This window comes from Eschrichtius robustus, chromosome 19 (genome assembly GCF_028021215.1).
Source record: "Eschrichtius robustus isolate mEscRob2 chromosome 19, mEscRob2.pri, whole genome shotgun sequence".
Lineage (NCBI taxonomy): Eukaryota > Metazoa > Chordata > Mammalia > Artiodactyla > Eschrichtiidae > Eschrichtius > Eschrichtius robustus.
In genome coordinates this window covers 5,993,654-6,021,589 of record NC_090842.1, presented here as the reverse complement: position 1 = coordinate 6,021,589, position 27,936 = coordinate 5,993,654, and the positions used below count along the sequence as shown (strand labels likewise).

Sequence of the window (27,936 nt, the reverse complement as noted above, 5' to 3'; positions counted from 1 at the left end):
GCGTCATGCTCTTACTCCACTGGTCCTGGCAGAGGAGGCTTGCCATGAGGCTCACGCTGCCTTAGGCACCACTGCCACCTGGTGGCCCACGTCAGAATTGCAGGCATGGCGTCCACAGAAATGCCACCACCACACCTCTTCCTGATTCCACCAGAAGGCACATTTCTCGTTCAGCCACCTAAATCCTCCAGACTCAGTTGACTATATTCCAATAGGTGCCTGTTTACTTGTAAATTGATGACAGCCAGATCAATATTAGCTTTCTTTTATCTGTTGTTCTGAATGTCTATTGTGTTAGTGACCTTTATAGTGTTATAATCAAATTAATGTCTGCAGGTATTGATGATAAAGTGATATTAAATATACATGAATGCTTGTTAGAACTCTAGAACTAACCTATGCAAATTATGATTTTCTCTTTAGTTGGATACTTTCAGATGACATCAAAACATAACATAATTTGCCCCCTAATTACCTCTCAACCTCACCTCTCCTCAAACCATTCTGGAATTTTTGAGGCTCTCTCACCTGCCTGCTGCCTGTCTATGCTGTTCCCTCTGCCTGGAACTGCCTTCCTATAGCTTTACCTTTTGAATTTATTCTTTAAATGTCAGATCAAGGCTGACCACCTATAGTGAATTCAGCAATGACGGTGTTGCATAGCAGTGCCCCTAGGAAGATGGAAGATGGCTTCTGAATCCCATCCTTGTTTCTTTAATAACTGTGACCGTGGCAAGCTTGCATAATCTCCCTGAGTCTCATTGATTTCATTCATTAAGTATGAATAATAACGTTCCCTGCCCCCAGCATTGTTGTCAGAGTTTTTTAAAGTGTGTGTAAAATTCCTTCTCAGCACCATGCCTAGTACCTGGTAGAAGCAAGGGCATAGGTGGCGCTGTTGATGACTGCATACATGTAGATACCTAGAACCCTGATTAATGCCTGCCCGGTATAGGACTGTCAAATGTTTTCCATTGCTTATTTGGTCTTACTTGCAGAAAAAAAAGCCTGTTTCCCGGGAGTTAAAAATAATACAAATGTTCAACCTTGAACTTCATGAAGTTACTTCCCTCTTAGATCCATCACTATATGTCACCCCAGGGCTGGTAAGCTTCCCCGGCTGAAAGCCACAAAGATTTGCATGTTAGGATGAAAGGTGTTAAACAGTAATGCTCTTTTTGGTGATGCTGCTTTAGTCAAGTTCATCCAGCACCTCTGCGTTGGCACCTGTGATTAGTAGATTGGTCACTGAGGTGTGTTTGTACTGTGCTTTCTCTGTGTTTTCCAGCCAGTCTTAAGTGTTGCTCTGTTTATCTGACCAGGTAGTCGATAGTGACAGACCGGAAGGGTCCAAGTTCCGGCTCACTGGAAAGGGAGTGGATCAAGAGCCTAAAGGAATTTTCAGAATCAATGAGAACACGGGTAGCGTCTCCGTGACACGGAACTTGGACAGAGAAACGATCGCTACCTATCAAGTGAGTACCCCTCCCCCCCCCCGCCGAGTGCCCACCCCACACGCAGAGATGTGCCTTTCAAAGACTGCTTCCCTCCCACTGAGCTCATTATTTCTGTGCTTCATCAAACCCGGGGCTGTGCGGCTTTAAGTGTGTCTCTGTGGAAGCTGAGTGGCATTGAACCCTGACAGAGCAGCAGTGGGGGCCCCTATCTCATCAACGGAGCCCCCCAGCTCTGCGCGAGACTTTGGGCACAAAAAGCCAAGAAGGGGGACCCTGGGGGGATCTCAGAGGAGGTCAGAAACCTTACATTAACATTGGTTTTCCAGAAACCAGCTTGATAATGAAGAGCTGAAAAAAGTATAAGCCCTTGGACCTGATCATTCTACTTTTAGAAAGCCATCCTAAGGAAATAGGGAGGAATTTAGTTAGATTTTTGTACAATGATGTTATAGCAGGACACGATCCTTAAAATGGAAACAGTTGCTAAATATGAAGCAATATATAATGGTTAAATTCTGGCACAATTTTGCAAGGAAGTTTTCTACAACCATTTAAAATATTTTTGAAGAAGTTCTAGTTATATGGGAGATTTTCAAGATATTGAATGGAAACAGACACACCAACACATATGGTATCCTCATTACAGATGGAGTATTTACACATATCATGATGGGTGTGTTTGTGAAGAAGCATGACAGAGGAAAAATCAAAGTGTTGGTGGTTGTATTTGGTGTTGATTTTTTTTTTCTGATTTTTCTACAATGTACTTGCTTCTCTTTTATATGGAGAAACAAAAGGCTATTTGTAAAAGGATAGTTTCAGAAGTTGGCACCTGTTCAAGATTCAGAGACCAAAGTAGTTGCACACAGATATTGGGGTGAGCATTAAATCTCATATAGGCTCCAGGTCTGTCCTATCCCCTCCCTACGACACCCCCAAGAGTCCCATCTCACAGCCTGTATTAAGGACCCAAGCCTCTGAGGGCAGTAAGCTCATTTTTCAAGAAATGGGACAGGATTCCCAGCCATTTTCGGGGAAAGCCTCTGTGGGATGCAGCTCACTGAGCTGGAAGCAGGCACTTGGGAATGAGGCCCAGTCAACAGTGTTTGCTTTCCATCACCATTGCCCGTCACATGCGCATATTTACCTGGATTGGGCTCTGGGGGGTGGCGGCCAGTTTCTAGGACTGGACTTGGCATCTCTGGTTTTCTTTGTCAAAACACCTTGTAAGAACATCCCAATCCCACTTCAACAAAATTACTTCCTCTTCCCTAAAAAAACCTCCATATTCTTCCTTTTCTGCAGACAGAGGGTGGAGGGACATTGCATTGGAAAGTCAAGTGCTCTGGCTGGGAAATGGGTACCCTGGGTCTAGCCTCCTCTGTCACCATGAGATACTGACCTTGGGAAGACCAAGTAAGCACTGGTCCTCAGGATTCCACCCATAAAATGCAGGTAACACTTGCCTAGCCACCAGCTGGATTGCTGTGAGTTTCCAGTGAGGAGAAGATAGAAGAGGGCATTAGAGGCATTAAAATACTAGACAAATACAGGGCAGTGGGTGAGGAAGGGCCCATCCAGCCTCATGCTGAACAGGGTGTTCCAGGGTCCCGGGTCCTGGGAGGACCTCCCTCTCAGAAACTTTGCCAAAAGGCAGATGCTGTGAGCATCTGCAGGGGGTACCATCTGTCAGAGGATGCCAAAGGGTGACCAGTGTGCATCCTCAGTGAACCCCCGGCACGGAATCTGGTTGTTGTAGAAATTGAATGTTGGCACCCTCAGAAGTTCCCAGGTCCAGCTGGACTTGACGGTGACCACAGGTGACCTGGCAGCTGTCAGTGTCCAGCTGCTGTAGGACAAGCCAGCTGCAGACCATGGGTAGATGCCCTCTACTTTTTCCCTGCCTGTGATAGGAATATCTCTTAATTTTCAGACGCAAGGAACTAAAGATACGATACATTTCATAATTTCATAGCATAGTGATTCAGACCTCTGGGGTTAGCAAATTGCCATTCAAGTCTCAGCACTGCCGTTTACTGTGCTGTTTTTATCTTGGGCGACCCACTTACCCTCTCTGAGGATTTTTGATTCTCCTCCACAAAGTGGGGATAGTATCAGCATCTCTAAGGACTGTATAAAATGAAATAAAATTATTTTTGCAAATTCTTAGCACAATGCCCAGCACCTAGTGAGCTTTCAGTAAATCAGAGCTGCTCTTATTCATTTTTTTGCTGAAAAAGATTTAAATTTTTTGGTTAAGTTCCACAAGTTTTTAACAACAGTTTCCTACCTTCAACTGTGAGAAGGTTGACATCTACCACAGACTCATGGTTTTTCCTTCTATCCTGACAGGAACTGAACTTCATAGCATTTGCTGCCCCTCTTTTAAGTAAAGAGAGAGATTCCTGGAGGAAGCTGAGCTCTAGAATTACCTAGGAAATTAAGAGGGTACAAGATAAAGAATAAAGGAGCGGAAGTCTTCTCGGGAGTGTTCTGTAGCCTGGAAATAGGACTAGCGTGAATCAGAGAAACCGGAAAAAACTGGTTGCTAGGAGTGAGAACTGGTAAATGAGAGGCTGAGAGATGCCTTTTTGGGGTGACTCTGTAGGAGCCATTTTAAGAGCCGAACAAGAGTTTGGATGCATGCGTGGCTAATTGATCCTCTCTGATGTTTGTGGGACCCAAAGGTGGTTTAAAACTTCGTCACCCTTTTGGGAGTCCTTCCACATTCAGAGAGAGATTTCTGGGCTCTGTAAACCAGGGCCCACCTCAGAGTGAACATTCTCCTTAGATGGCAATGACCTTGATCTCCAGGGACAGTGAGGGGAAGATGCCTTGGGGCAGTTACAGCGGGAAGAACTCAAACACCAACATTCAAGGACTGATAGGGAGTGGGAGTGATGAGAAGGTGGCCTTTGGTCAATCACGTGGCTTGGTTTTGATGTTGTCAAAGATACCAGTCAGAGATCTTCTTCAAGGAGAATTTTTGATTCGTGAAGTGTCCCTTTCCTCTGGCTTCCGAAAGCTGAATGCAGGGCTGTCAGGTACAGCTGTGCAGGGATTTTACTGCACAAGGGGGATGGCTGAGGGATGAGAAAGGCCTGATCCAGCCCCCAGTTTACTCGCCAAAAGCTGCACTGCAGTTCAGGGCTGTGTCCACAGGGAGAGGGCGGCCCCTTTCTAATGCTCACAAAGGTATCAGAGGGCAGGGTTGAGTAGAAAACCCCACTATTTTTTTATTTTTAATTTGGGTCACTTTTATTTTTATGTAAATGATAATAGTGATTAATATCAACGGCTCTGGGGTCAGAAAATTGTTTTTCAAATCTCAGCGCTGCTGCTTACTGAGCTGTGTGATCTTGGGCAACCCACTTACCCTCTCTGATCTTGTGATTCTCATCCATAAAATAGGGATAGTACTAGCACCTTTAATGCTTGTATTGAGTTGGCCAAAAAGTTCATTTGGGTTTTTCCATAAGGTGTTACAGAAAAACCCGAACGAACTTTTTGGCCAGTCCAATAAAAGATGAAATGACGAGTTTTTGCTAACTAATAGTTGCTAAACAGCTAGTAAAATAGAGTCTGGTCTGTAGCATAGAGCATCTCATATTTTTCCTTAAAGTGAGGCCATGTAGTATGTAGCAGTTACAAACATAATTTTGCATGTAGCCATGCTGGCTGAATTAAAAGCACAGCTTTTATGGACTAGCTATGGGAACTTGGGCAGGGTATCTGCCTTGATTTTATCATCTGTGAAATGGGTACAATAATAATACTGCTCTCATAGGATTTAATGGACTAAATGAGTTAATGCGTGTCAAGCGTTTGGAATAGTACCAGGAACATGGTAAGCCCCATACAGTCTTACCACATGAGTGAGAATTAGTGAGGGGAAAGGCAAAGGAGGTAAATGAAAACTGGTGGTGGCCCAGCCTTCCCATCTCAAGCATGAACTTCTCTTAAATAATCTTGAGTTTATTTGTAGTTTCATAGTGTACTCCATAGCATATCAATTGATTCATCAATTCATTCATTCTTAATATATTTGATTGAGGACCTGCAGGATGAGGAATATAATGGGAAATAAGACGCACCAGGTTCCCTGCCCTCACGGAGCTTTCATTTTAATGCGTAAGCTTTGTTTCAAAATAAACGGATTTAAGTTCCTCGCCACTGTGTACAGGTGATATGCCAGGGAGTTGTGCCGTGTTCGTTGTTCGTTGTCTTGGTTTACCCCTGGCGCAGGGCCACATGTGCCCAGTGGAGAGGCTGCTGGGGCTTGGCGGGCATACAGTGTCTGAAAGGAGTACCAGGGGTACAGCGGCCAAACGGCGACCTGGCCTGAGCCACTCTTCACCAGCCTCACGAGGACCCAGTTTCTAATGCCAGGTCCCCCATGCCTCTCGCTCTTCAATTTAGTCTTTGTCCTGTTTTCTTCGTGTCCCTGCTGAGGAAGGTCCCTACCTATTACTCTGTGTTTGGTTCTGCTATTTCTGGATTTTAATGAGAACTGGGTTCCTGCCTTCTCAATATACTTTGGGCACGAGAAAGTTGCAAATCCACTTCATTTCAAGCACCTATTTAGAAATGATTTACTGTCTTAGTGCAGTTAGATCCATCTTGTCTCTGGTGGACATTGTGGTTGGTTGCAGATCTGCTTCTTCAAAGAGCAGAATCCTGGGTCTCCAATTCCCACATTTTACTTTCCCCTCTTGCAAGTTTAAAAAGCAGAGAGCACATGGGTGAATTTTGTTGTTGTTTATTTTAAAGGTAAGTGCTATTCACATGCAAGTTCATGCTATGGTGCTAGCATTTTCCAAATCCAACAAGAAAGCATTGTGAACTAAGCCTCAGAGATTTGCACGAAAAGAAATAGTCTGAGATAAATTTGTCCTTGAGCCCCTGAATGTGTATCATCATTAAAGTTACTGTTTTTTGAACTCTACATGGCTGATGTTGTGCTAAACAACTCATATACTTGGTCTTACTTAATCCATTCACACAAGAGACTTCAGAAGTAGGTGTTAACACCATTTTATAGATAAGCAAATAACTGTTAAATAACTTTTCAAGGTCTCCCAGCTGGTGTGTGTTGAATCTGGAATCCATATCTGTTTCTCTCCACTTCTAAAGCCCTGAATTTTCAATTACTAAGAAACACTTCTTCCTATTTTACCTCCAACTAGACTCTGATGTCTAATCTGCAAATTCCTAGGCCTCTTTCCCAGGAACTCCACTTATTGGAAGGGGATTTGACTTGCTGGATGATCTGTTTCTTCTTAAATACTGTCTTTTTCCAAGACCCACGGCCACCTGCCCACTCTCCCTGCTGCAGCCCCCAAAGGGCTTCCCATGCTTCTGACCCGAAGTGGCACCTGGCAAAATAATTTAGCTCTTGCCATATTGGAAGCTGACATATTAATGCAAAGCCTCCTGAAATATTACTCATTATTATGCATTTTGCCAGCGTTTGAGTGATTTGTGAACTCTTCACTGGAATAAAGTAGTGTAAATGATTCATGAATGACCAAGTTTATGAAATTCTATAAAAATATTAGCAGGTGGTAATGATTCACTCACACTGTGTCTATAATCTGCTGGCTGCAAATTTGTCAATATGGGAGGACAGGAGTGGAGGGGGAGACAGAGTCTGTTAGGCAGGTGGGGGGTTGGAGTTGGGCCCAGCAGGGGGTGAGAGGTGAAACAGGAAACAGGAGCTTGGTAGTGGGCAGGTGTCACGGGCAGGAGACCTTCGCCCTGCTCCGTTGTCCACCGTGGGAGATGCACCAAGCACTGGGGATGTCACAGTTGGATGGGAAAAGAGGGGAGCACTTGGAACGAGAACAAGAACTGACATTTACTGAGCACCTATTAAGTCCCCAAGAACTCTCTAGACCTCCACATTCACAAGCTTTATTATCTTGTCCTTACTGACGTGTTAGCTGAGGGCCAAAGTGGTTCCCAAGATATATTACTGTTTAATGTGGGTGTTAACATTTATTGAACGTTTACAGCGTGCCAAGGCTCTGTGCTAGATACCTGAGTGATGATCTCATTTAATGTTTATAAAGGTGAGCTTGATGCGGTTATCATTCTCAATTATAGAACTGGTAAAGGGAACCATCTGTGTTCTTGGTCTTAGAACTCGAGTAGGATTTCATTGTGTCCTTCTGAAAATGTGCTCACATTTTCTGGGATACAACTTGCTCTCCTTTGAGCCAAATTTCTGGATAAGTTTGGACTTTATGGCTAAGAGTATCACTGTGAATTTGGAATACACCAGACAGGCAAAGGGTATCTATCCTTGCTCCTGTGTTTCCCTTCATTTGTGGCTCCGCCCCAGTGCTAACACATATGACAATTTAGCAGAAAGTACATTAAGATGAAAAATGCTGCTGTCATGTGGAAGTATGTGTATCATACTGTTAGCAATCATGAGGCAATTGGGAGATGTAGATTTACTCAGATTAGAGAGTTATAACAATGTCCATGTTGTACATGGATGACGTACACATTACGTTGATAGAATTGCGCTGCCCTGGATAATACTTGTACTTGGAAATCCTCCCCCAGCCCTCAGTTCTGGGGACAAGCTAATTCTTTCTTCATCCTCTAGTCTGATCTTCCCCATGGCTGTCTTTTTTAGTTGTGATTCCTCCAACTAACATACAAAGAAAAGGGTTTATTGCAGGGTACAGATGGCTTATAGAATTGCCAAAGAGACCCAACAACCTGGTTTACATGTAAAATGACCAGAAACAGCAGTGCCACAGGAAATACCCAGCCATATGTGGTACGATTCTAGTGCAAGGGTTCTCAGCCTCAGTACTACTGACATTTAGGGCTGGATAATGCTTTGTTACGGGGGCTGGCCTTGGGCATCACAGGGTGTTTGGAAGTGCACCTGGCCTCCAGCCACTAGATGCCAATAGTATCCCCCAGTGCCAGTCGTGACAATCATCCAGATACTGCCAATTGCCCCATGGGGGCAAAATTGCCCCCAGCTGAGAACCACTGTTCTAGAGGAGTCATCATCACTGCCACCTCTTCCTGTCACCCTGCTCCTGCGATGCTCAGAACGGGGTGCTAGCGACTCTGCCTTGGCTGCCCTGAAATGCTGGGCGACTCTGATGCCATGCTTTCCGGAACCTCCAATCCCCAAAGCAGAGCCACTGCCTATGTCTCTCACTTCCCTCACCGAGTCGCATGATGAGATGTGTTCAGGGAAGACCCTGTATCATAGGAAGGACTCCAGCTGAGCTAGCAAGGGGCCTGGGGCGGGGGCTGTCGCCTTCAGGGTCAGCCACGCCATCTGGGATATAACTCGCTCTGGATGAGTTATACAGTACAATTTATTGCAGGTGAGAGGCGATCAGTGATGAGGATGGCTAGCCGAGGGCCAGTGACCGGTCCTTGCCTGGAGAGTGTGGCTTCACCCCTATGATCTCGTCTCAGCATTTTGGTCCTGTCGATCAATAAGACATATGGCCTAGGAAAGCGTCCTAACTGGGAGGAGACAGAGGACTTGGGTTAAAAGTTTAGGCTTTGGTATCAGACCTACTGAGGTTAGACAGACCCTGCTAACAGAGGAACCATATGAAATTGCCATTTTTATAGTTGAAAAAAGGGTGGATAGCGGCCATTTCATGGTTTGTCCTGATACTGTATCACCTTTGGCAAGCTATTCTCTTCTCGAGCTGTGTTTAGAACGAGGGTGAGATTGCAGGACCGTCTCCTCGTGGTATTGCAGTTGGTGAGTGGGGTGTGTAAAACAGTGCTCCGTACACTTACTGAGTGTTCCAGAATTGGGAGCCATCACCTCATGTGCCAGTTTTGTAGTTTTCCTGCAGGGGAAAGAGAGGTGAAGCAGGTGCTAGGCATCCAGCGAGCAGTTAAATGGTTGAATGTCAGTAACACCGTGTGTTCCTCCGGAGAAGGCAATCATCCAAATGGGCAGTTTACAAAGCGCGGCCCCCCCACACCAGCAGCGGCGTCTGGGAACTTGTTAGAAATGCAAATTCTCAGGCCCCACCTCGGGCCTAACAAGCCCTCCAGGTGGTTCTGATGCTGGCACACGTTTGAGAACCCCAGGTCTAAATCCACTAAGTGTTAACTTCAGGACAGCTGGCTTGATTCATTAATTTGCCTCAGTGAAGGTGGCCTTTGAGCCATGTCCATTACAGTGCCGCTGGGGTCATAGGTTTGTGCCTGAAAGGTGCTTATTTCTCCAGGTGCCCTGGTACGCCATGTGAAAGCCCTCTCAATCCAATCCATACTCTTCGAAACTGCCTTTGTTTTTGTTTTGTTAATGGCCCCTGAGAGCCAGGCAAATTTGTCCCAAGCCTCTTTGCTCTTTCTTCTCTAGACTTTGGATGCCTGTTAAATACCATGTTACTGAGTCTTTGCTTATTTCTCAGACCAACCTTTTAGGCCAGAGATGAAAGTGTCTTCAGAAGATTTGAGCCAGTTCAGGCAAAAATAATTCCGGGTAGGAAGAAGCTGGCCCTGGGCTCAGCAGAACCAGCTTTTCTGCCATCTTAGATCTGTAACCTTGAGTAAGTTATTTGTGGTTCTCAAACTTTGCTGCACTTTAAAAAAATCACCTGGGGAGCTTTCAAAACCCCCTGATGCCCAAGCTGTACTCCAAACCAATTAAATCAGAATGTGTTGGAGTGGGACCAAACCTCAGTCCATCGATCAAACTCTCCAGGTGTTTCCACTGTGAAGCCAAGTTTGAGAACCACTGAGTTAATATAATTCATTGATACCCCAGTTTATTCATCACTAGGATTGGGTTTAATGACACCAACCAATGATTTGTTTTGAATGTCAAATGAGATATACAGGTAGGAGTTCCTAACACCCAATAGCAGAGAATCAAAGATATTATCTCCCCTCAATCAACCGCTTCACTCAGTGAATATCTGAAACAAACTCCTTTCTGATCTCTCTTTTGACACAAGCACTTAAAAAATTGAAATGCAGAGAAACACAATTTGATAAATAAGTAAACGGATTGTTTTCTGACTCACTTTAGAAAAAAATAATTCAGGAATTGCTCGCAGTCTCTCCCCGCGCCAGTGCGCCAGTACCTCCAAGCATCTCCATCTGACTCTTTCCCGACTGGCTCTTCATGTTTCCAAGCACCTCATTTTGCAACCTGGGCTTATCTGCCAGGTGCACCTGGTGAAACTGAGGCATGAAGAGGTTAAACGGCACCGCTGCAGCAGCCGCATACATGGATTAGACCACCGAGTTGCTCCTGACTGATTACTTATTTGGTCCACTAAGCAAAGCTGCTTCCTCACTCAGGGCTATGGAAACATATTTTCTAAACTTCATTAGCACAAACTCCTCAGAAGAGGTTCAACTTGAATCTTGGCAGGTGGGAGAACCCCGCATTCCTCCCTCAACTTTCTCCTCCCCTCGCCTCCCAGGCACCTGGCCCACAGTCTGGACCTACCAAACATTCATGGCATGAATAAATGTGTGATGATCAATTTTTCTTTTTTTCTTTTTTCTTTTTTGTTTTAGTTATCTAACTATAACCAAATCTTTTTCCTCGTAGCCTTTTTTTCAAATGACTTGGTGGCTTTTTTTTTTTTGCCCAAGATGCTGAAGAACCACAAAATATCCGGACTGCAAGAGCCTTTAGACCCATTTTATCTAACCTGCTAAATTTATAAGTAAGAACAAGTTCAATAATTGACAAATGGTTTTGACCCTCAGTACTGAAAAAAAAATGCTGTTGCTATTTTGTTATCCCTCCAAAACAGGCATGGTGGCCACCCCCTCTGGGACTAGATCCTGCAAACAGATAAGACACCCATTCTAGCTTCCACCACCCACTCTCCATCTATTTGCATCATCAGTAGGCATACAGGGTTTGGTTTTTTTTTTCACATTTTGTAAAAATGGGCTGGGGAGGGAAGGAAGGAGGAGTTAGTCGGGAGCAGGGACCAGGAGGAGGAAGAAGCAAAAGAGAAGATGAAGACAGGCTGTCCTCCTCCTCTGGCCCCTTAAAGTGAGCTTGACACTTTGGGGTTAGAGGGCAGAAAATGATGGAAATTATTTTTTTTATGAGATACTTTGCAAAATTGGAGGACCAGAAGCTAATTAAACCAATGGCAAAAGACCGGGTAAGATTCCAGGTTCAAGCACTACGGCTGTGAGGCCAAGCGACAAAGGATGACAGTTCTAAAGCAGGCCATCCCCCTGCCCAGAGACTCCTGCAGCACCTTGGCGTGGGAAGGGTTGGTAACTAGGGGATGGATCACCATGATGAAGCTCCCTTGAGTGGCCCAGACGAAGGAGGAAGAAGCTGACACCGATCAGGGGACACTTGTGAAGTCAGCTTTGGGTTTCCCAGGATGTACCTGGAGTGATGTTGTGATGGGGGCTAAGTTCCCTTTGAGCAGGTGGAAACCCAGAGTCCTGTGATGGGGAATAAGGGCATACGTGACCCATGTCCTCACTGAGGCTGCGGGAGCTACCGACCTGCAGGTTACCCAGCTCAGTTCTGGCCGGCCCCCTGCTTAAAGTTTAATTGAAACAGACTGCATCAATTCGAGAACTGAAATGGAGTGAATCTGTGAGCAAAATCCCAGGATGAAAAGGAGAGTGTGGAGGACCCTGCTCTTCTGCCAGCTGAGCCTTCTCTTCCAGCCAAGAGAAGCGTAGCAAAGTGGACAGCACTTGCGGAGAGGCGACCTGGGACTGCCAAAAGGTTGTGCACACACGAAGGCCAGCATGCGCTCAGCAGCCCCGTCAAGCATAATTCAGATCAACTACAAGATTTATTGACTCAGCAGACATCGATGGGATGCCGAACTCATGCCAGCCACTGGTTCAAGTTACTGGGGATAGAGCAGCAAATCACCACCAAGTTTCTGCTTCATGGAACTCTGTCAATATACAGACATTAGTGGGTATGTAACACATCAGGTGGTTAGGCATGCTGGGAATAAAAATGGAGCAGATTGAAGATGCAGAGAGTGATGGAAGCGGCTGCATGGTCCAGGCAGGCCTCACCTGGAGTTGACATTTGCAGGGAGACCTGATGGAAGGTCTGAGGGCAGGAATGCTGTCCTTCCCTCTCAGGTATCCTTGACATCAGGGGTTCTCATCCAGGGTGACTGTGCCCCCCCCAGGGGACATCTGGCAATGCCTGGCAACGTTTTTGGTTGCCCCAACTTGGTGCTACTGGCATCTAGTGGGTCGAGGTGAGAGATGTTACTCAACATCCTACAAGGCACAGGACAGACCCCATGTGTCATGCTTTGCAGGCACCAGCATGGGGCTGGCCTCTTAGAGGATGTGGTTTGTTCACTGAAATATTCATCAGGCTTGAATAGACAAGAGGTCTGTTCATTTCTAGGGCACAACAGCACGGGATACTGTCCCCGTCCTTGTAAAGCTCTTGGTCTAGTTGGGGATGATGATTTGTAACAAGACACATACACTGCCATGAGACAAGGGCAGGGCCATCAAAGCAAGTGATGAAGAATGAGGAGGAGTGTTAGCCAGGGGACAGGAGGGGGCAGGGCAGGAGAGTGTTCTGGAGAGAGGGGGCAGAAGAGCTTAAGCTGCTCTGGAGAAGTGAGACAGTGACTCCTGAGGGAAATAGGAAATGGACTTGACTAGCGAGGAAGGGGGGATGGCGAATGCCGAGGAATGAGCTTAGACGTAATAGCCCTTGGTCACGGGCAGATGTTAGAGTATTTCAGGCTGAAGAGTGACACGATCAGATTTGGATTTTGCACAGACCGCTCTGCTTGCCAGTGGAGGACAGTGAGAGGCAGCGAGTCCTGTCTCTGGGTCTCTGAAGCCAGAGTGGCACAAATCACATAAATGACGTCCTCTCCCGGAAGACCTGGGTGGTGAATTCAAACTCATGGTGAAGATATTAAATATACCTTTGGGTGAAATAAGTAGCAAGAATTGGGGGACCTGGTCCCACCAGGTCTTGCAGAGTAGGGTAAGGAGCTTGGATTTTATTCTAAGGATGCCTAGGAGGGCTTTAAGCAAGGGAATGACATCCAATTTGCATTCCAGGAAGATAAGATTTATTCGAGAAAGTCAACAATAACATTCAAATTGCCATGAAATAGAAATTAATTCAAAAATGCATTCATTTGTTGAGAACCCACTACCTAGCAGGCACTGGGAGAGAGAGATAAAAGATAAACCCTGCCTTCCCCGAGCTCAGCCTTAAAGTTCCCTTCTAGACAGAGTAAACCAGAAAACCTCTCCTTATTCTAAATCCATGGGTGGAGGGGTGGGGAATACTTTATGTGTTTGCCTGGTCCTTCCCATTTAGTTTGGCTCAATCTCCAGGCCAAGAGAGCATTCCCTGTGAAAATTCCAAGCTTTTAGTTCTTTCTTCTTTGTGAGTTTATCAGTGGGCTATCTCAAAACTGTTTATTAAACACAGTTGGCTGGAGCTGTTAGCTGTTGATTTGTTTGATTGGCAGCTGTTTTAAGATCTTTATTATGAAGAAGGCTTATCTTGTTCTTGCAATAAGGCGTTATGTGGCAAAAGATCATTTCCATATTACTTTTCTTTCTTCTGAAGGTATGGATATTTGCATAATGGACTCCTTTATGCAAAGTCCATGTTTCTGGTACCATGTTGGAAAGATGACATGCTTGCTAAAGGGACTTGATTGTGTTCTGTCACTTGTAGATGCTCATTCCCTGCCTGCACCTGGGGTCAAACTGAGCCTTGGTCAATGTGACAGACCAGGCACTCCAAAGGTGGGATAAAGTGAAAGACAGGAGAGAAGGCATCCTCATTAAGTGATGGCTTAGCAGGTCAAACATTAATGGATCCAAGACTAAGTTGACGATGTTTGACAATGAGAAGTTGGGAGGACAGCCCTGTGTTCTTCTGAAGTGGATCATACCCTCCTGGCTTGGGGTGCGTGTTGAGTCAATGGCTAACACCTGGAGGACGGCACAGGCAAAGGTGGTAGACCCAAGGTAGAGGTCTTCAACAGCTGGTCATAAAGGCTCAGAAATCTGGGGGACTCGCATTTCACAATTGGTAATGCATTTTCTATTCCTTTTGAGTTTTTTTTGTTTTGTTTTTGTTTTTGTTTTAACATCTTCCTTGGAGTATAATTGCTTTACAATGGTGTGTTAGTTTCTGCTTTATAACAAAGTGAATCAGCTATACACATACGTATATCACCATATCTCCTCCCTCCTGTGTCTCCCTCCCACCCTCCCTATCCCACCCCTCTAGGTGGTCACAAAGCATCGAGCTGATCTCCCTGTGTGATGCAGCTGCTTCCCACTAGCTATCTATTTTACATTTGGTAGTGTATATATGCCCATGCCACTCTCTCACTTCATCCCATCTTACCCTTCCCCCTCCCCGTGTCCTCAAGTCCATTCTCTACGTCTGCGTCTTTATTCCTGTCCTGCCCCTAGGTTCTTCAGAACCTTTTTTTTTAGATTCCATATATATGTGTTAGCATACAGTACTTGTCTTTCTCTTTCTGACTTACTTCACTCTGTTTGACAGACTCTAGGTCCATCCACCTCAGTATAAATAACTCAATTTTGTTCCTTTTTATAGGCTGAGTAATATTCCATTGTATATATGTGCCACATCTTCTTTATCCATTCATCTGTTGATGGACACTTAGGTTGCTTCCATGTCCGGGCTGGAGAAAAGGGAATCCTTTTGAGTTTTTAATGCAGAGCCTAATCCTGAACTGTACGTCACCTTAGTTCCTGTTTAGTGTTTCTTACTTTCTTTTATGTGAGGCTCTCTGTTAATTACCAGAAGTATTTAGTCTCTGCCCGTCTACAGAAAAAGTTTGATGACCTCAGAACTAGATGGGCCCTCATGGCCCTTAGAAATTGGCAGCTCCATAGTCCTTTGACAACCTGAGAGCAGTTTTTGAGACCATAGTCAGTCCTGAAAGGGAGCTTATACATTTCCCTTTTCTGGAGATTTCCAAGGAAAGGCTAAATGTGTGGGGATGCTGTCAGGCTCAGAGGTGAACTAACTCCACTGGGACAAGCTCCCCAGAGGCATTTTCATGGAGATGCAGCGAACCCCACTTCTAGATCAAGGGCAGGGGCTGCCTGAGTGTGTCTGCACTCCGCTTCCTGAATAAATTAAATAGTGGTTGGAAAAGGCTTTGCAAAGGGAGAATGACCGTGCAGATGCTGTGTGTAAGATGAAGCGTATCCTTGCTTCCCTTTCCTGGCAAGTTTCCCTTTGGAGCATCGCATTGCTCAGCGGGGCTCGAGGCAGGCTGGGGCTGTCCAGCCGTGGGCTGCACCTGAGGCCAACTCTTACTCTCTAAGTAATAGGATAGGCACCACCACGGTGATGCTGAGACTGTCGCTTTGGGGTTTCACTCTGCCCTCACTACCCCGGCATTGACTCAGTGTGTTAGGTAACCAGTGTTAGTTTCCTGTTTCTGCCATAACAAATGATCACAAGCTTGGTGGCTTAAAACAGCACAGATCTGTTACCTTCCAGTTCTTGAGGTGAGAAGTCAAATAGGGGTCTCCCTGGGCTAAAATCAAGGTGTCAGCAGGAAGGGCTTGTTCCTTCTGGAGCCTCTAGGGGAGAATCGGTTTCCTTGCCTTTTCCAGCTTCGAGAGACCCCGGCCCTCCTTGGCCTGTGGCCTCTTCCGCCGTCTTCACAGCTGGCAATGGTGAGGTGAGTCCTGCCCACACTGTTTTCTGTCCCCTTCCCTCTCCCACTTGTAAGGACCCTGTGACAATATTGGGTCCACCTGGATTATCCGGAAAAATCTTATTTTAAATTCAACTGATAGGAAGTAGAGGCAAAGAGCAGGTTAGGCATCAATCCAAGGTCACAGAGCTGGTAAGTGACAGATGATCTCACCCTTGGCCCCGGCTACAGTCACCTCTAGAACCTGGGTGCAGAGGGCATAGCCAGTAGTGTGAACACAGGGCTCCCCTCTTTTGCTGGCTGTAAATCGGGAGATACCTGGAGGGAGAGCTGACTCACAGCCGGCCCTAGGTGGCACCCCCGTGATTCCCTTTCTTAAGGTCGGAGGCAGATTATCGTTTCTCTGATGTGTTTTCCTACCAGAACTTAAATGTTCCAGCTTCTTTCACACTTTGCTCGTTTCCCTTCTTGAAGTGTCGTCTTGGTGTTGTTTGAGGATCATTTTCTTCAGAACAAGTGAGAAACAAGGAACAGTTGGACACTTGATTTTTGTTTGCGCGTGAAGCAGCCTCGGGCTCGGAGCTGCTTTGGCTCTATCACTTAGCACGAGGTACTGCTCTGAGGCCTTCTTTTCCACAGGCAAGGCAGGGACGCTGGATGAAGTGTGAATTCCTCAGCCTAAGGAGGCAGGTCCCTCGCACCTGGTCTTGACCCCAAGCTAGCCTTCGCCTCAGGGGAAGCACCCTGGTGTTGGACCCCATCAGCTCCGAGTGCAGGCTCCTGCCCCAGTGCAACTCACACAGAATAGCAGCAGCCAAGCTCGACCTCACACTGTGTCCAGCTCAGAAGAAGCCCTTTTCTTCAAAGTTAACTGTCCCCTAAGTTAACTGTCCCCCAAAGTTAACTGGGGATTTGAGAGTGAACGAAACACATCTGCTGCTCCCTCAGGAGCCTTGAAGGAAGGGACTGTTTTTGTGCATTTTTCACCTGGAGAAGCGAAGTCTTAGGGAGTATCAAGAAGCAGGTCACACAGCCGGTGGGTGACAGAGTCAGGTGACAAACCCACTTCTTTCCCATCCAGAGTCCAGGCTCCACACACTGGCTCTGTCGCACAGCATTTAAAGGCTGGGTTTGCTCACTGTAAACCAGTGGTTCTCATTTAGGACTCATATTGGCCCCCAGGGGACAGTTGGCCATGTTGGGAGACATTTTTGGTTAATACAAGTGGGGGAGGGGTGCTACTGGCATCTCGGGGGTAGTGACCAGGAATGCCACTAACCATCCTGCAATGCACGGGACAGCCCTCACCACAAAGGGTGATCCAGCCCCAAATGCCATAATATCATGCTGAGAAACTCTGGTGTAAAATGAGAAAAGGAAAACCTACCCTATAGGGTTGGCTGTGAGCTTTGAAAGTGGTAACGTATGTGCTCAAACATGGTAAACCTTCTGTCTACCAAGTCCTATTTTCACCAACCAGACTTCATTTTAGCCGGAATCTTGATATGCTGGGGGCTCTAGCTGTCCAGAGGTCCCCCCTTTATTCTGAGAAGCAACCAGTAATAGGGTCCTAGAAGAACTCACCAGTGCTCATTTTTAATTCTGCATGGTGTTTTAATTTTTTTTTTTTTTCTCATTGCAGAGGACAAATTCCATTTCCTTACTCCTGAGGGAAAACGAATTCCAGCAAAGGCCATTTGTCTTTGGTACCTTAAGATCTAGATAATTTACTGCAAGTTTATTTTTATCGAAAATTATGTAGATATTATTCAGAAACACAATTTCCAACTATACAGCACATTTAAGCAGATTATAGTTTAACTGCTAATACATACACTGAGGAGATATGCTGGAATGTGCATTTCTTAAGGATACCTTTTTTTTATGACTCTCTGCCTTTGAGATCCTCAAACTTGTGTGCTATGAAGTGCTGAAGGATTAAGATATTTTCCAAATGAAAATTGTATTATTATAAGTTATGAGTTGTTACCATTCGGCTGCAGTTCAAACTCATGACACTTTATATAGCCTATATGATTAATTCAGAAATAATTTGCATTTAAATGCGTTTAAGATATTTAACTTGTGATTCAAAATGTACCTATTTTAAGCCTGGCAGAAGCACTCCAGTCTCTAAAGTGTGTCGACAGCCCCCCCATTACATAGACCTAAGAAGGATTCAGATATTAACATAGACTAGCTTTTTCAAACTGTTTGTGAAAAACAGAAGAACTGAGAGATGGCCGGAAGACAGACAGACACACACACACACACACACACACACACACACACATATACACATTCACTCACTCACACACACATACTCACACAAAAGGGAGTTCTGTGCTCCCTTGGGAACAGTTGGGAAACATTCAAAGTTTGAGAAACATTGAAAACTATAATTGCTTCTTTGAAGTTCACAGTGCACCTTTGACTCAGTATAGACATTTAGAAGGCCTGCAGTTGAGAACTTATTTAAGCCAGCATATTCCGCACCTTTAAAAACTAAACCTCATAACAATGTTCTCCTATAAGAACTATTAAGCATTATAGAAATCACACTGTGGTTAATGTTTAGTGAGAAAAAATTTAAGTAATGAGACCAGAAAGAAATGGTCAGGGTGGAAACGCCTGATGGATGCCAACATGCCTTCCTGAGATGCCACGTGTTCTGCCATCCTGGAAAAACAATTCTGGAGACAATTTGGCATCAACGTTCTCCATTAACGTTGTGGAAACTAGGCTTCTCCCCCTTCCTGTTGTTTTAGCTAATCAGGAGGTAAGGGAGTCCATGAACTGAGGGATGGATAAACAAATGTTGGTCATCCACTCAGTGGGCTATTACTCAGCCATAAAAATGGAATGCAGTACTGATACATGGTACAATGCGGCTGAACCTCGGAAACATGCTGCTGAGTGAAAGAAGCCAGACATACTGCATGACTGCATTGATAGAAAATGTCTAGAAGAGGTAAATCATAGAAATAGAAAGCTGATTACTGGTGACAGCTCATGAGTACTGGGGTTTCCTTTCAGGATGATGAAAATGTTTTGGAACTAGATAGTAATGGTGATTGCACAACACTGTGAATGCACTAAATGCCATTGAATTGGTCAGTTTAAAATGACTGATTGTATATTATGTGAATTTGACCTCAGTTTTGTTTTTTTTTTTTAATAATGGGAAATAAAAAATGGTGAGGGAGACAAAAGTGAGAGGACAGGAAAACCCAGGTGTAAATACCAGGAGGGAGAGGGCAGGGCAGAAAGAAATGGAGAAAATCAAGAGGGGATGTCCTGCACATTCTCAAAGGCAGCCTGGGCACCTTGTCCATAGCTGACAGTAATTTGAAGAAATTACAGCCCAAGGAGATAGATGTTGAGTACACACGAGTGGCCATTGAGAGAAAGAAGAGCAGCATCTGCCCAGCTCAGCAGAGGGCTGACCAGCAACCCAGACCGTGGTGATGTTTTAATGATCGGAGCCTGGTGACCCACAAGTGTCTTTGCTCCCAAGGTGGAAGCAAGTGACCATGAAACTAACTAAGCTGGACTTTCAGGGCCGTTTCCTTATTGTGGCCCCTTCTGAAGCCCTGTTCCCAGTGTTGTGTTGTGATTGCATGCTCTTCTGCTTAGAGAAACCCCACCCCCACCAAGTGCATGATTTTCATCTTCTTCACAACCTGAATCAGTCTCTGTGACCATAGCCTAATGGAGCCAGGCTGAGGAACAGTTGCATTTCTGTTTGAACATGGTCAACGCTCACATTCATTAATGCCTACGAAAAGTCAGGCACCTTATATATCAGAGAAGGACTAGACGAGTGTGGTCCAGTAGAACTTTTTGCAGCGATGGAAGTGTTCTCTACCTATGCTGCCCGATATGGTAGCCACACAGGTGGTAGTCTAATACAGTGGCCGTTGAGCACTGGAACTATGGCCAGTGCAACTATGAAACTGATTTTTTTTTCTTACTTCTGTTTTAGTTAGTCTTAATTTAAATAGCCACTTGGCTGATGGCTATGGTATTGGAAAGTGCAGGTCTAGGAAGTAGGGTGGGCGAAAGTGCTATCTTTAGCATCACGCAGGCCTTTGTTTGGATATTAGTTTTACCTGTCACTAGCTATGTAATTTGGGGCAAGTTGCTTAATCTGTAAGGCTTGGTTTTCTCATCTATAAAAAGGCAGAAATGAGAGGACTTACTTGCTGGAACTGCTGGATGAAATGAGATATTGCCTGTTAAGTGCACAGGACTGGGCATCTAATAAGTGCGTCACTAAACATTATTTGTGCCTTTTGATACTGGTAGTTCGTCTATGCTTTACACAGTGGTGTTTTGAATAAATGAGGGTTAGAGAGGTGAAAGAACTGTGCTCAGAGTCATATAACCAGAAGGCAGAGAGAGGAGTGGGAATTTATTACCATGTGTTCCGATGTCAAAGTCCATAGTCTTGCTGTTGCCCTGTGCTTCCTCCCCTTGGAAGCCTGGTTCCCAAGTTCATCTCCACCTGGAGAACGAGATGGGGACTGAGGAACGGGTCTTGTTTTTCCCTGTAAGCTGCTCCATTAAGTATGAGCTGCTCTGCTGTTTGTCGAGAGCAGATCTCTTGGAGGGGTTGAAATCCTAGGGAAAAAACATGAATGTGTGAGTGTCTATCTCCACAGTGGTCTTTGTTTCATGGCCAGGTTGGTTCTAGCTGAGTTCCAGGCTCGACTAGCAGAGAAGACCCTGGTTTCTGTCATCTCGGCCACCTAAAGTTTCTGGTTGAGCCAGATTTTTAGACACACTATTTATTCAACCAATCTTTTTAAAAAAATCTTTATTTACATTTATTCTTGATAAAGAAGTATCATTACAATACTAACTTTATTATTGAAGAAATGTTTGTCTCAAAAGGGTATCTTTTATAGAAAGCCATCTTGGGTGATGCTTTCAGGGGCTTATGAAGGATGTATAGGTCTAGAATTTCGTTTGTTGGTTGCAAGACTGTTGTTTTCTTTTTTAAACTTCGCAACTATACTCCAATTAAAAAAAAGAAAAAGAAACCAGTAGTTTAGTTCTGCACAAATGTTTTATAACACTTAACTATTCCAAAAATGATCAATAATGACATTTTCTATTCAGTAAAGGAAACTAAACATAAAGAAAATGATTCCAAAGTTATTCAACCGATCCTGATTCATGTTTTTAGACCTTGAACATCCCCTTTTGAATGCTTTTTCATCATTCTATATAAATTGCCTCTAAGTCCTAGAAAACTAGGTCTGGCATAGAGGCAATACAGTCTTCTTTCATTCCATCTTTGATTGTAAAGAACATATGCACCCCGCTGTCCACACCTCGGAGCTAAGAGTAAATTTGGGTTTGGAGTGAATTACATTCAGATCTGAGAGATGAATCAGCCATTGCAAAATGGCCTGTGTGTGCTCTTACTCGCATCTCGGTTGCATTCTCAGGAAAGCTTAAGGAGCTAAGAAGCAGTGCTGGTCTAGGGGCTAAGGCTTCCCTTCCTACTCTAAACACAGTGCCTGCCTTGTCATACTGGCTGTTTAACAGCCCTGCCCATGTCATTCTTAAGAGAAACAGAGCAAGGTTTCATTGACGAGAGAGAGATCAGCGGTAGTTCAGTTATAAGTTATCACTGCAGAGGGAGAGCAGCAGGGTTAGCTCCTTGAGTTGGAAATAAAAAAGATGAATGGGAAGAGGAAATGAAGTTAGCGCTTCACTGCCTGGATGCTTTGCCATGGATGCTCGAGAAGAGAGAGGAGAGCCCTTTCTAAACACAGAATGTATACCAAAGGCAATTAATATCTTGTAACCTGCAAAAGATACACTTGCCACGTTAAGATTCACAGACCTCTCTGCAATGCCATGGCCCCAGCATGGTCTTATTTTGTGATCCATCAAGCTGGGGGCATCACGCTGGCTAACTCACAGCAACTGCATGGAACTGTAAACCTTCCCCAAAGGGTCTGGGGCTCCCAGCGCATCAAGAAGACAGGACAGTGTGGCATCATTCTGGTCAATCTACTTCCTGTGACTGATTTGCTTATTCTGAAGTGTACTTATCTTTTCCACCTGCCCCACACATTCACTTATTCACACATTTATTAATTCAACAGATGATTACTCAGCTGCTACGACCTGTCAGATAGTGTTCAAGGCACTAAACAATGACCCAGAGTTCCTGATCTCAGGGTACTTACGGCAGCAGAGCTGGCAGGGGAGGATAAATGCCCCTGAACGACATTAAATAGTGTGGGGAGGATGGGGAAAGCAGGACATGAGCAATCTCCTATTTCATATGAGATGGTCCTGGCTGGCCTTTGTGAAGAGGAGACATTTCAGCAGAGACCTGATGAAAGAGAAGGATGTGAGCTATGCAGATAGCTGTAGGGAAAGAGAGCCACACAGATGAACAGCAGCCAGATTGGGGACAGAGAGTGTTACAAAAGATAGGGTCCTACAGTCTGGGAGGGAGCTCAGGGAAAAGCTTACGTGACGATTTTTAGCAGCTCTGCCTTGGCCAGGGTGCCACCAATTTTCTCCCCAGGGCCTGGGCCTCCTTTTTTTTTTTTTTTTTCCCTAAATTAATACATGTCTTTTTTTTTTTTTTTAAAAGGAATTCCTTTATTTTATTATTTATTTATTTATTTATTTTTAGCTGTGTTTTGTCTTCGTTTCTGTGCAAGGGCTTTCTCTAGTTGTGGCAAGCGGGGGCCCCTCTTCATCGCGGTGCACAGGCCTCTCAACTGTCGCGGCCTCTCTTGTTGCGGAGCACAGGCTCCAGATGCGCAGGCTCAGTAGTTGTGGCTCACGGGCCCAGTTGCTCCGCGGTACGTGGGATCTTCCCAGACCAGGACTCGAACCCATGTCCCCTGCATTGGCAGGCAGATTCTCAACCACTGCGCCACCAGGGAAGCCCTAGACCCCCTTTTAACTGTCATGACAGCAAGTGCAAAGGCCCTGGGGTAGAAGTGAGCTTGATATGTTTAAGGAAGATGGGGGAGAGGGGAGATCATGCAGGGCCTTGTAGGCCTTTGCATGGACTCTGGATTCTGGGTAAAATGGGAAGCATTGAAGGTTTTGAGCAGAGGCAGGATGCAATGTGACATATCTTTTCCCAGGAATCCTGGCAGGGCCATGGCAAATAAGCTGAAGGGGGCTATAGAGGAAACAGAGCTAGGCAGGAGGCTATAGCAGTAAGTCAGGTGGGAGAGGGTGGAGCATGGATTAGGGTGGCCCAGGTGGAGGTGATAAGAAGGGGTTGGATATGACGTACATCTTGAAGAGAGAGACAACAGAATTTACGGCTGGATTAAAAGTAGGAATGTAAAAGAAAGAAGCATTGAGGGTAATTAGGAGATTTTTGTCTTGAGCCAAAAGGAAGGCCAGATTGCCATTTAGTGAGGTGGGGATGGCTGAAAGGAACAGGTGAACAGAAGAATACCATGTCATATGCAGATGCCATTAGAAAAATAGGTTGGTCATCTTCTGGTGCTAAAGGATTACTTCCAAAATTTTCTGAGTTGCAACCAGTATAAACCCAAACCAAGGTTTTCTAAATCAGATATGTTTGGAGCAGGTGAATGGCCCAGTCAGGGTGGGCTGGGCTTATAGGGTGTGGAGAAGGCCCAGGCAGAGCAAGCCTATCCTCGTCAGTCACACGAACCACTGTGGCTTCAGGGAGTTAGATCAGCACAAGAGGATCCCCATGGAATAGGCAGAAGTCTGTGTCCCAGGGAGACAGAGCAACACTTGGGGAAATTCCTAGAAAGCCTTTGTTTTAGAGGATTGCCTTCTTGGGGACTATTAGTCAGCTTGAGCTGTCATTAACAAAATACCACAGACTGGAGAACTTAATACCACAGTTCTGGAGGCCAGAAGTCCAAGATCAGGGTGTTGGCAGGGTTGGGTTCTCGAGAGGCGTCTCTCCTTGGCTTGCAGACAGTTGTCGTCTCACCATGTGCTCACATAGCCTTTTTTCTGTTCGTGCACTTAGGGTATCTCTCCCTCTACTTATAACGACACCAGTCAGACTGGATTAGGGCCCCACCCCTTATGACCCCGTTTCACCTTAATTAACCCCTTTAAAGTTCCTATCTAAGTCTCCAAATACATTCATATTGGGGGTTAAGACTTCAACATACGAATTGAAGAGACACAGTTTGGTTCATAACAGAGACCTACGTTGATGAAGATTCTGAGGCTGCCTCCAGATCAACAGGAAAGAGAACCACAATCACTGACAGCGTCTCTCTCAGGGAAATAGACATTCATGCCACTTGCACACTCTCCCTAACTGGGCTGGTTTCTCATCTTCCCTGGCTCAGAGGGAAATACCTTCAGAAACCACTAATATTTTCAAGCATGTACTATATGCCAGACACTATTCAAGTAGCTTTTCTTATTCTTTGTAACAACCCAGTAAGGTAGGTACTATTATTATCTTCATTTGACTCTTGAGGAAACTGGGGCACTGAGAGAGTAGGTAGCTCATCCACAACGTGGTTAGTGATTGTGGAGCCTTGTCCTGGGTGAACTGGAATATGAGGCCATCATACTTACAGTTAGTACACGGTAGTTAGTTATGAGCTCTGAGCCTCAGTGAAAGTGAAAGTTTACTGGAATAAGAAAACTAGCAAACACACACTTTATCCAACTGGCTTAGATGTAGTTTTTTTTTTTTTTTTAATTTATTTTTGGCTGTGTTGGGTCTTCGTTTCTGTGCGAGGGCTTTCTCCAGTTGTGGCAAACGGGGGCCACTCTTCATCGCCGTGCGCGGGCCTCTCACTATCGCAGGCTCTCTTGTTGCGAAGCACAGGCTCCAGACGCGCAGGCTCAGTAGTTGTGGCTCACGGGCCCAGTTGCTCCGCGGCATGTGGGATCTTCCCAGACCAGGGCTTGAACCCGTGTCCCCTGCATTGGCAGGCGGACTCTCAACCACTGCGCCACCAGGGAAGCCCCGATTTTTTTGGAAGTGTAGCATCACCATTTGAAGCATGTTCTTCTTCATTTACTACGAAGCTTTCTCCCGTATGGGTTTATCAGCTTCATAGAAAAGGCTTTCACAGGACCCCCTGATTCACATCTCTAGAAATGGAGAATTCTAAAGCCCGTCCACATGTCTCCCTCCAAAATTAGAAACATATGGGTGTCAAGCTTTTGACTTGGTACAAGTGTATTGACCACTCTTTTTTCTTCTGCATCCATTTGTTTTTACTGCTGAGTTTTCTGTCTGTATCTTTGTCCACAGCTCTGTCTTTACTGATAGTGTTTGTTTTAGATTTGTGAGCCTCAAGAGGGCTGAGACAGCACTCTGTAAATGGGCTTCTCAATGTTGGCACAGCACTTTGTAAATAAAGGCCCAATAATTCATTCAGCACACATCTAGTGAGCAGTTGCTGTGTGGCGGGGCAGAGTGCAGGGCACATGGCTCATTTTCAGGGGTGCAGCAAAGAGGGCATCCATTTTCTCACAATTATATTAAGAATGTTAGAGCAGCAATATTAAGAACTACTGTTTATAGAGCCCATCTCATCTGCCAGAACGTGTTTTACATACATTCTCTTAATTAGTCTATACTGTTGAGCAATTGTTCCCTAAATGTCCTCCTTGGAACACTGTCTGGCAAAATGTTGATGGATGCTATATGTGTCAGGCATCCCCAAGACCACCCTCACTTTTGATAATTCTCTAGAAGAACTCACAGACTCAGCATGTAGTCATACTCAGGTCTAAGATTTATCACAGGGAAAAGGTGCCTGGGGTGAAGTGGGAAGGAAACCAGGTGCAAACTCCAAGTTCCTTTCCTAATGGAGTCACACAGGACATGCTCAACTCTCCCAGCAACAACTTGTGACAACACGTGTGAAATGTCTACCGGGAAAGCTCATCAGAGACTAGGTGCCTAAGGTTTTTATGGGGGTTGCTCACATGGGCATCCTCTGTCTGGTTTGCAGCAAAACTCCAGACTTCCAGAAAGAAAGCAGATGTTCAGCATAAACCATATATTTTTGTACACACCAGTTGTACACAGTTAACCACCATTATCAGTTAGGGAACAGTAGAAACCCTCCCAAAATCCAAGTTCCCAGATGCCAGCCAAGGGCAAACTTTGGAAGCAAGCCTTTCTAGGAGCAGCAGTCTCTACAGTGTTAGCTCTTTTCTACACACAATGCCATAGATAGAGAGATAGACAGATAGGTGGTTAGATACCTACCTACATACATACTAGATACATACATGCATACATATATGCATATCCATAACCAAGTTTGAAAAACCAGTTCACCAGGGTGAAGCTGGTTTCTTTCCCTCTGGATTCTAGTAGTCCAGACTTATTTGACCAAGGGTAACTCCCATCATCTCCCAACAGAGCATCTTAGAAGACTTTTGCTTTGTAGCAAATGACTTCAAGAAGTTTTGGTGGGAAGATGACATTGGTCTTGTTAAATTTAAGATCAAACACTGGAGGAAGTCCATTGCAGGAAAAGTAATTTTAAAATGTGTGATTTATCTTTTACTTTACACTTCAGCACTGACAGATAATTGTTAAGTAATGTCTCAGATGGTGCTCAGAGGTACCAAGAGAGAAAAGTGCTAAAACTGAGCTGGCCTCCTTTGGGTATAAAGTCTAAGAAATCCATTTAGATTTAGAATTCTTAGTTGTGATCTTCCCAAACTAATCAAAGGGTCATCTGTTAACTAACTAATTAGCTTTTTCATTTGAAATTAAGTTCAAATTGTTTGTCCATGCACCAGGGTTAGATCCTGAGCTCTGAAATACAATTTAAATGTATTTTCAGCATGTTGAAAACCTAAGCTAATTCTTGTTTCTTCTCTCACCACGAAGTTTTTTGCCTAAAACCCAAATTAGTTCTTATTTATTGTTATAATCAAGATTATAGAATAGCCTTTTATTCAGTTAAGTATTGGGACTAGAATTTGTTTGTTCTGCAGATGCATTGTTTTTAGAATCACTGATAAGACAGGAACCCAATTTCCACTAACATTTTCAAGAGAGATTTTTAAAAGTTCACCTGTGGGAAATTTTTTGCCCCTGGCCTGGCATGCTTCTTCATCTCTACATGTCTCCGTGGTTCATTCATCTCCATTTGTTTTTGTTTTTCTTCTAGAATGTAGACTTTTACAAGCAATCACTAATTCCTCTTGGTTTGATCTACGAAATATTTCCTCCTTGGTCCAGCCATACATTACTTTCTCAGTTCTAATTTCCATTCTCACCTGAAGAGGTGAGACTCTCCCCTTTGGCTTTGAGACACCCATCTCTATTCCTCCCCAGTGTTGCTGCCAGAGGCCTACCACTGGATCTGGTCACTTCCTTGCTTGAACCATCAGCACTTCTCTGTTGACTTCAGGATGAGTTCCAACGAGACGCAGACCCTTTGCCATCTGTCTCCTCCTTCAGTTCTCTTTCAGATACTGCTTCTGCTCTAGCATGCTGAGCTACTCGTCATTTCCTTACCGCATCTTGCTGCCTCAGTGCCTTTGCACATCCATATCACATGGGTTTCTGGGATGGCTTCAGCATCCTTGGTGATGACTGACATGAACCCGGAAGGACGTCTGGTTTGATTTGGGGGAAGGGTGAAAATAAACGTAGGAATGTTTGAATTAGGTCTTCCGCTCTAGGCAAAGGGATCCTGTGAATTTAGGATTAGAGATCATCTGATCTATGTCATCCCAGGAAAGAGGGAAGAACTGATTCATAGATTTGATTTTGAAGAAAAGAGAGACAGGGTCTGGCAGGTCATTTAATTTAAGTCCACTGGAAGGTGGGAGCGGGGGATAGAACC

At 44.9% G+C, this 27,936-nt stretch overlaps 1 protein-coding gene across 2 annotated transcripts in view; it reads left to right on the top strand.

The window, feature by feature from the left end:
* Positions 1–27,936, top strand: part of CDH13 (cadherin 13) — a 1,028,096-nt gene that overhangs the window by 535,142 nt on the left and 465,018 nt on the right. For both annotated transcript variants that reach the window (XM_068528121.1, XM_068528122.1), the window contains exon 5: positions 1,323–1,475. In XM_068528121.1, coding sequence (XP_068384222.1) covers positions 1,323–1,475 — 153 coding nt within the window. The remainder of the gene's footprint in view (positions 1–1,322; positions 1,476–27,936) is intronic.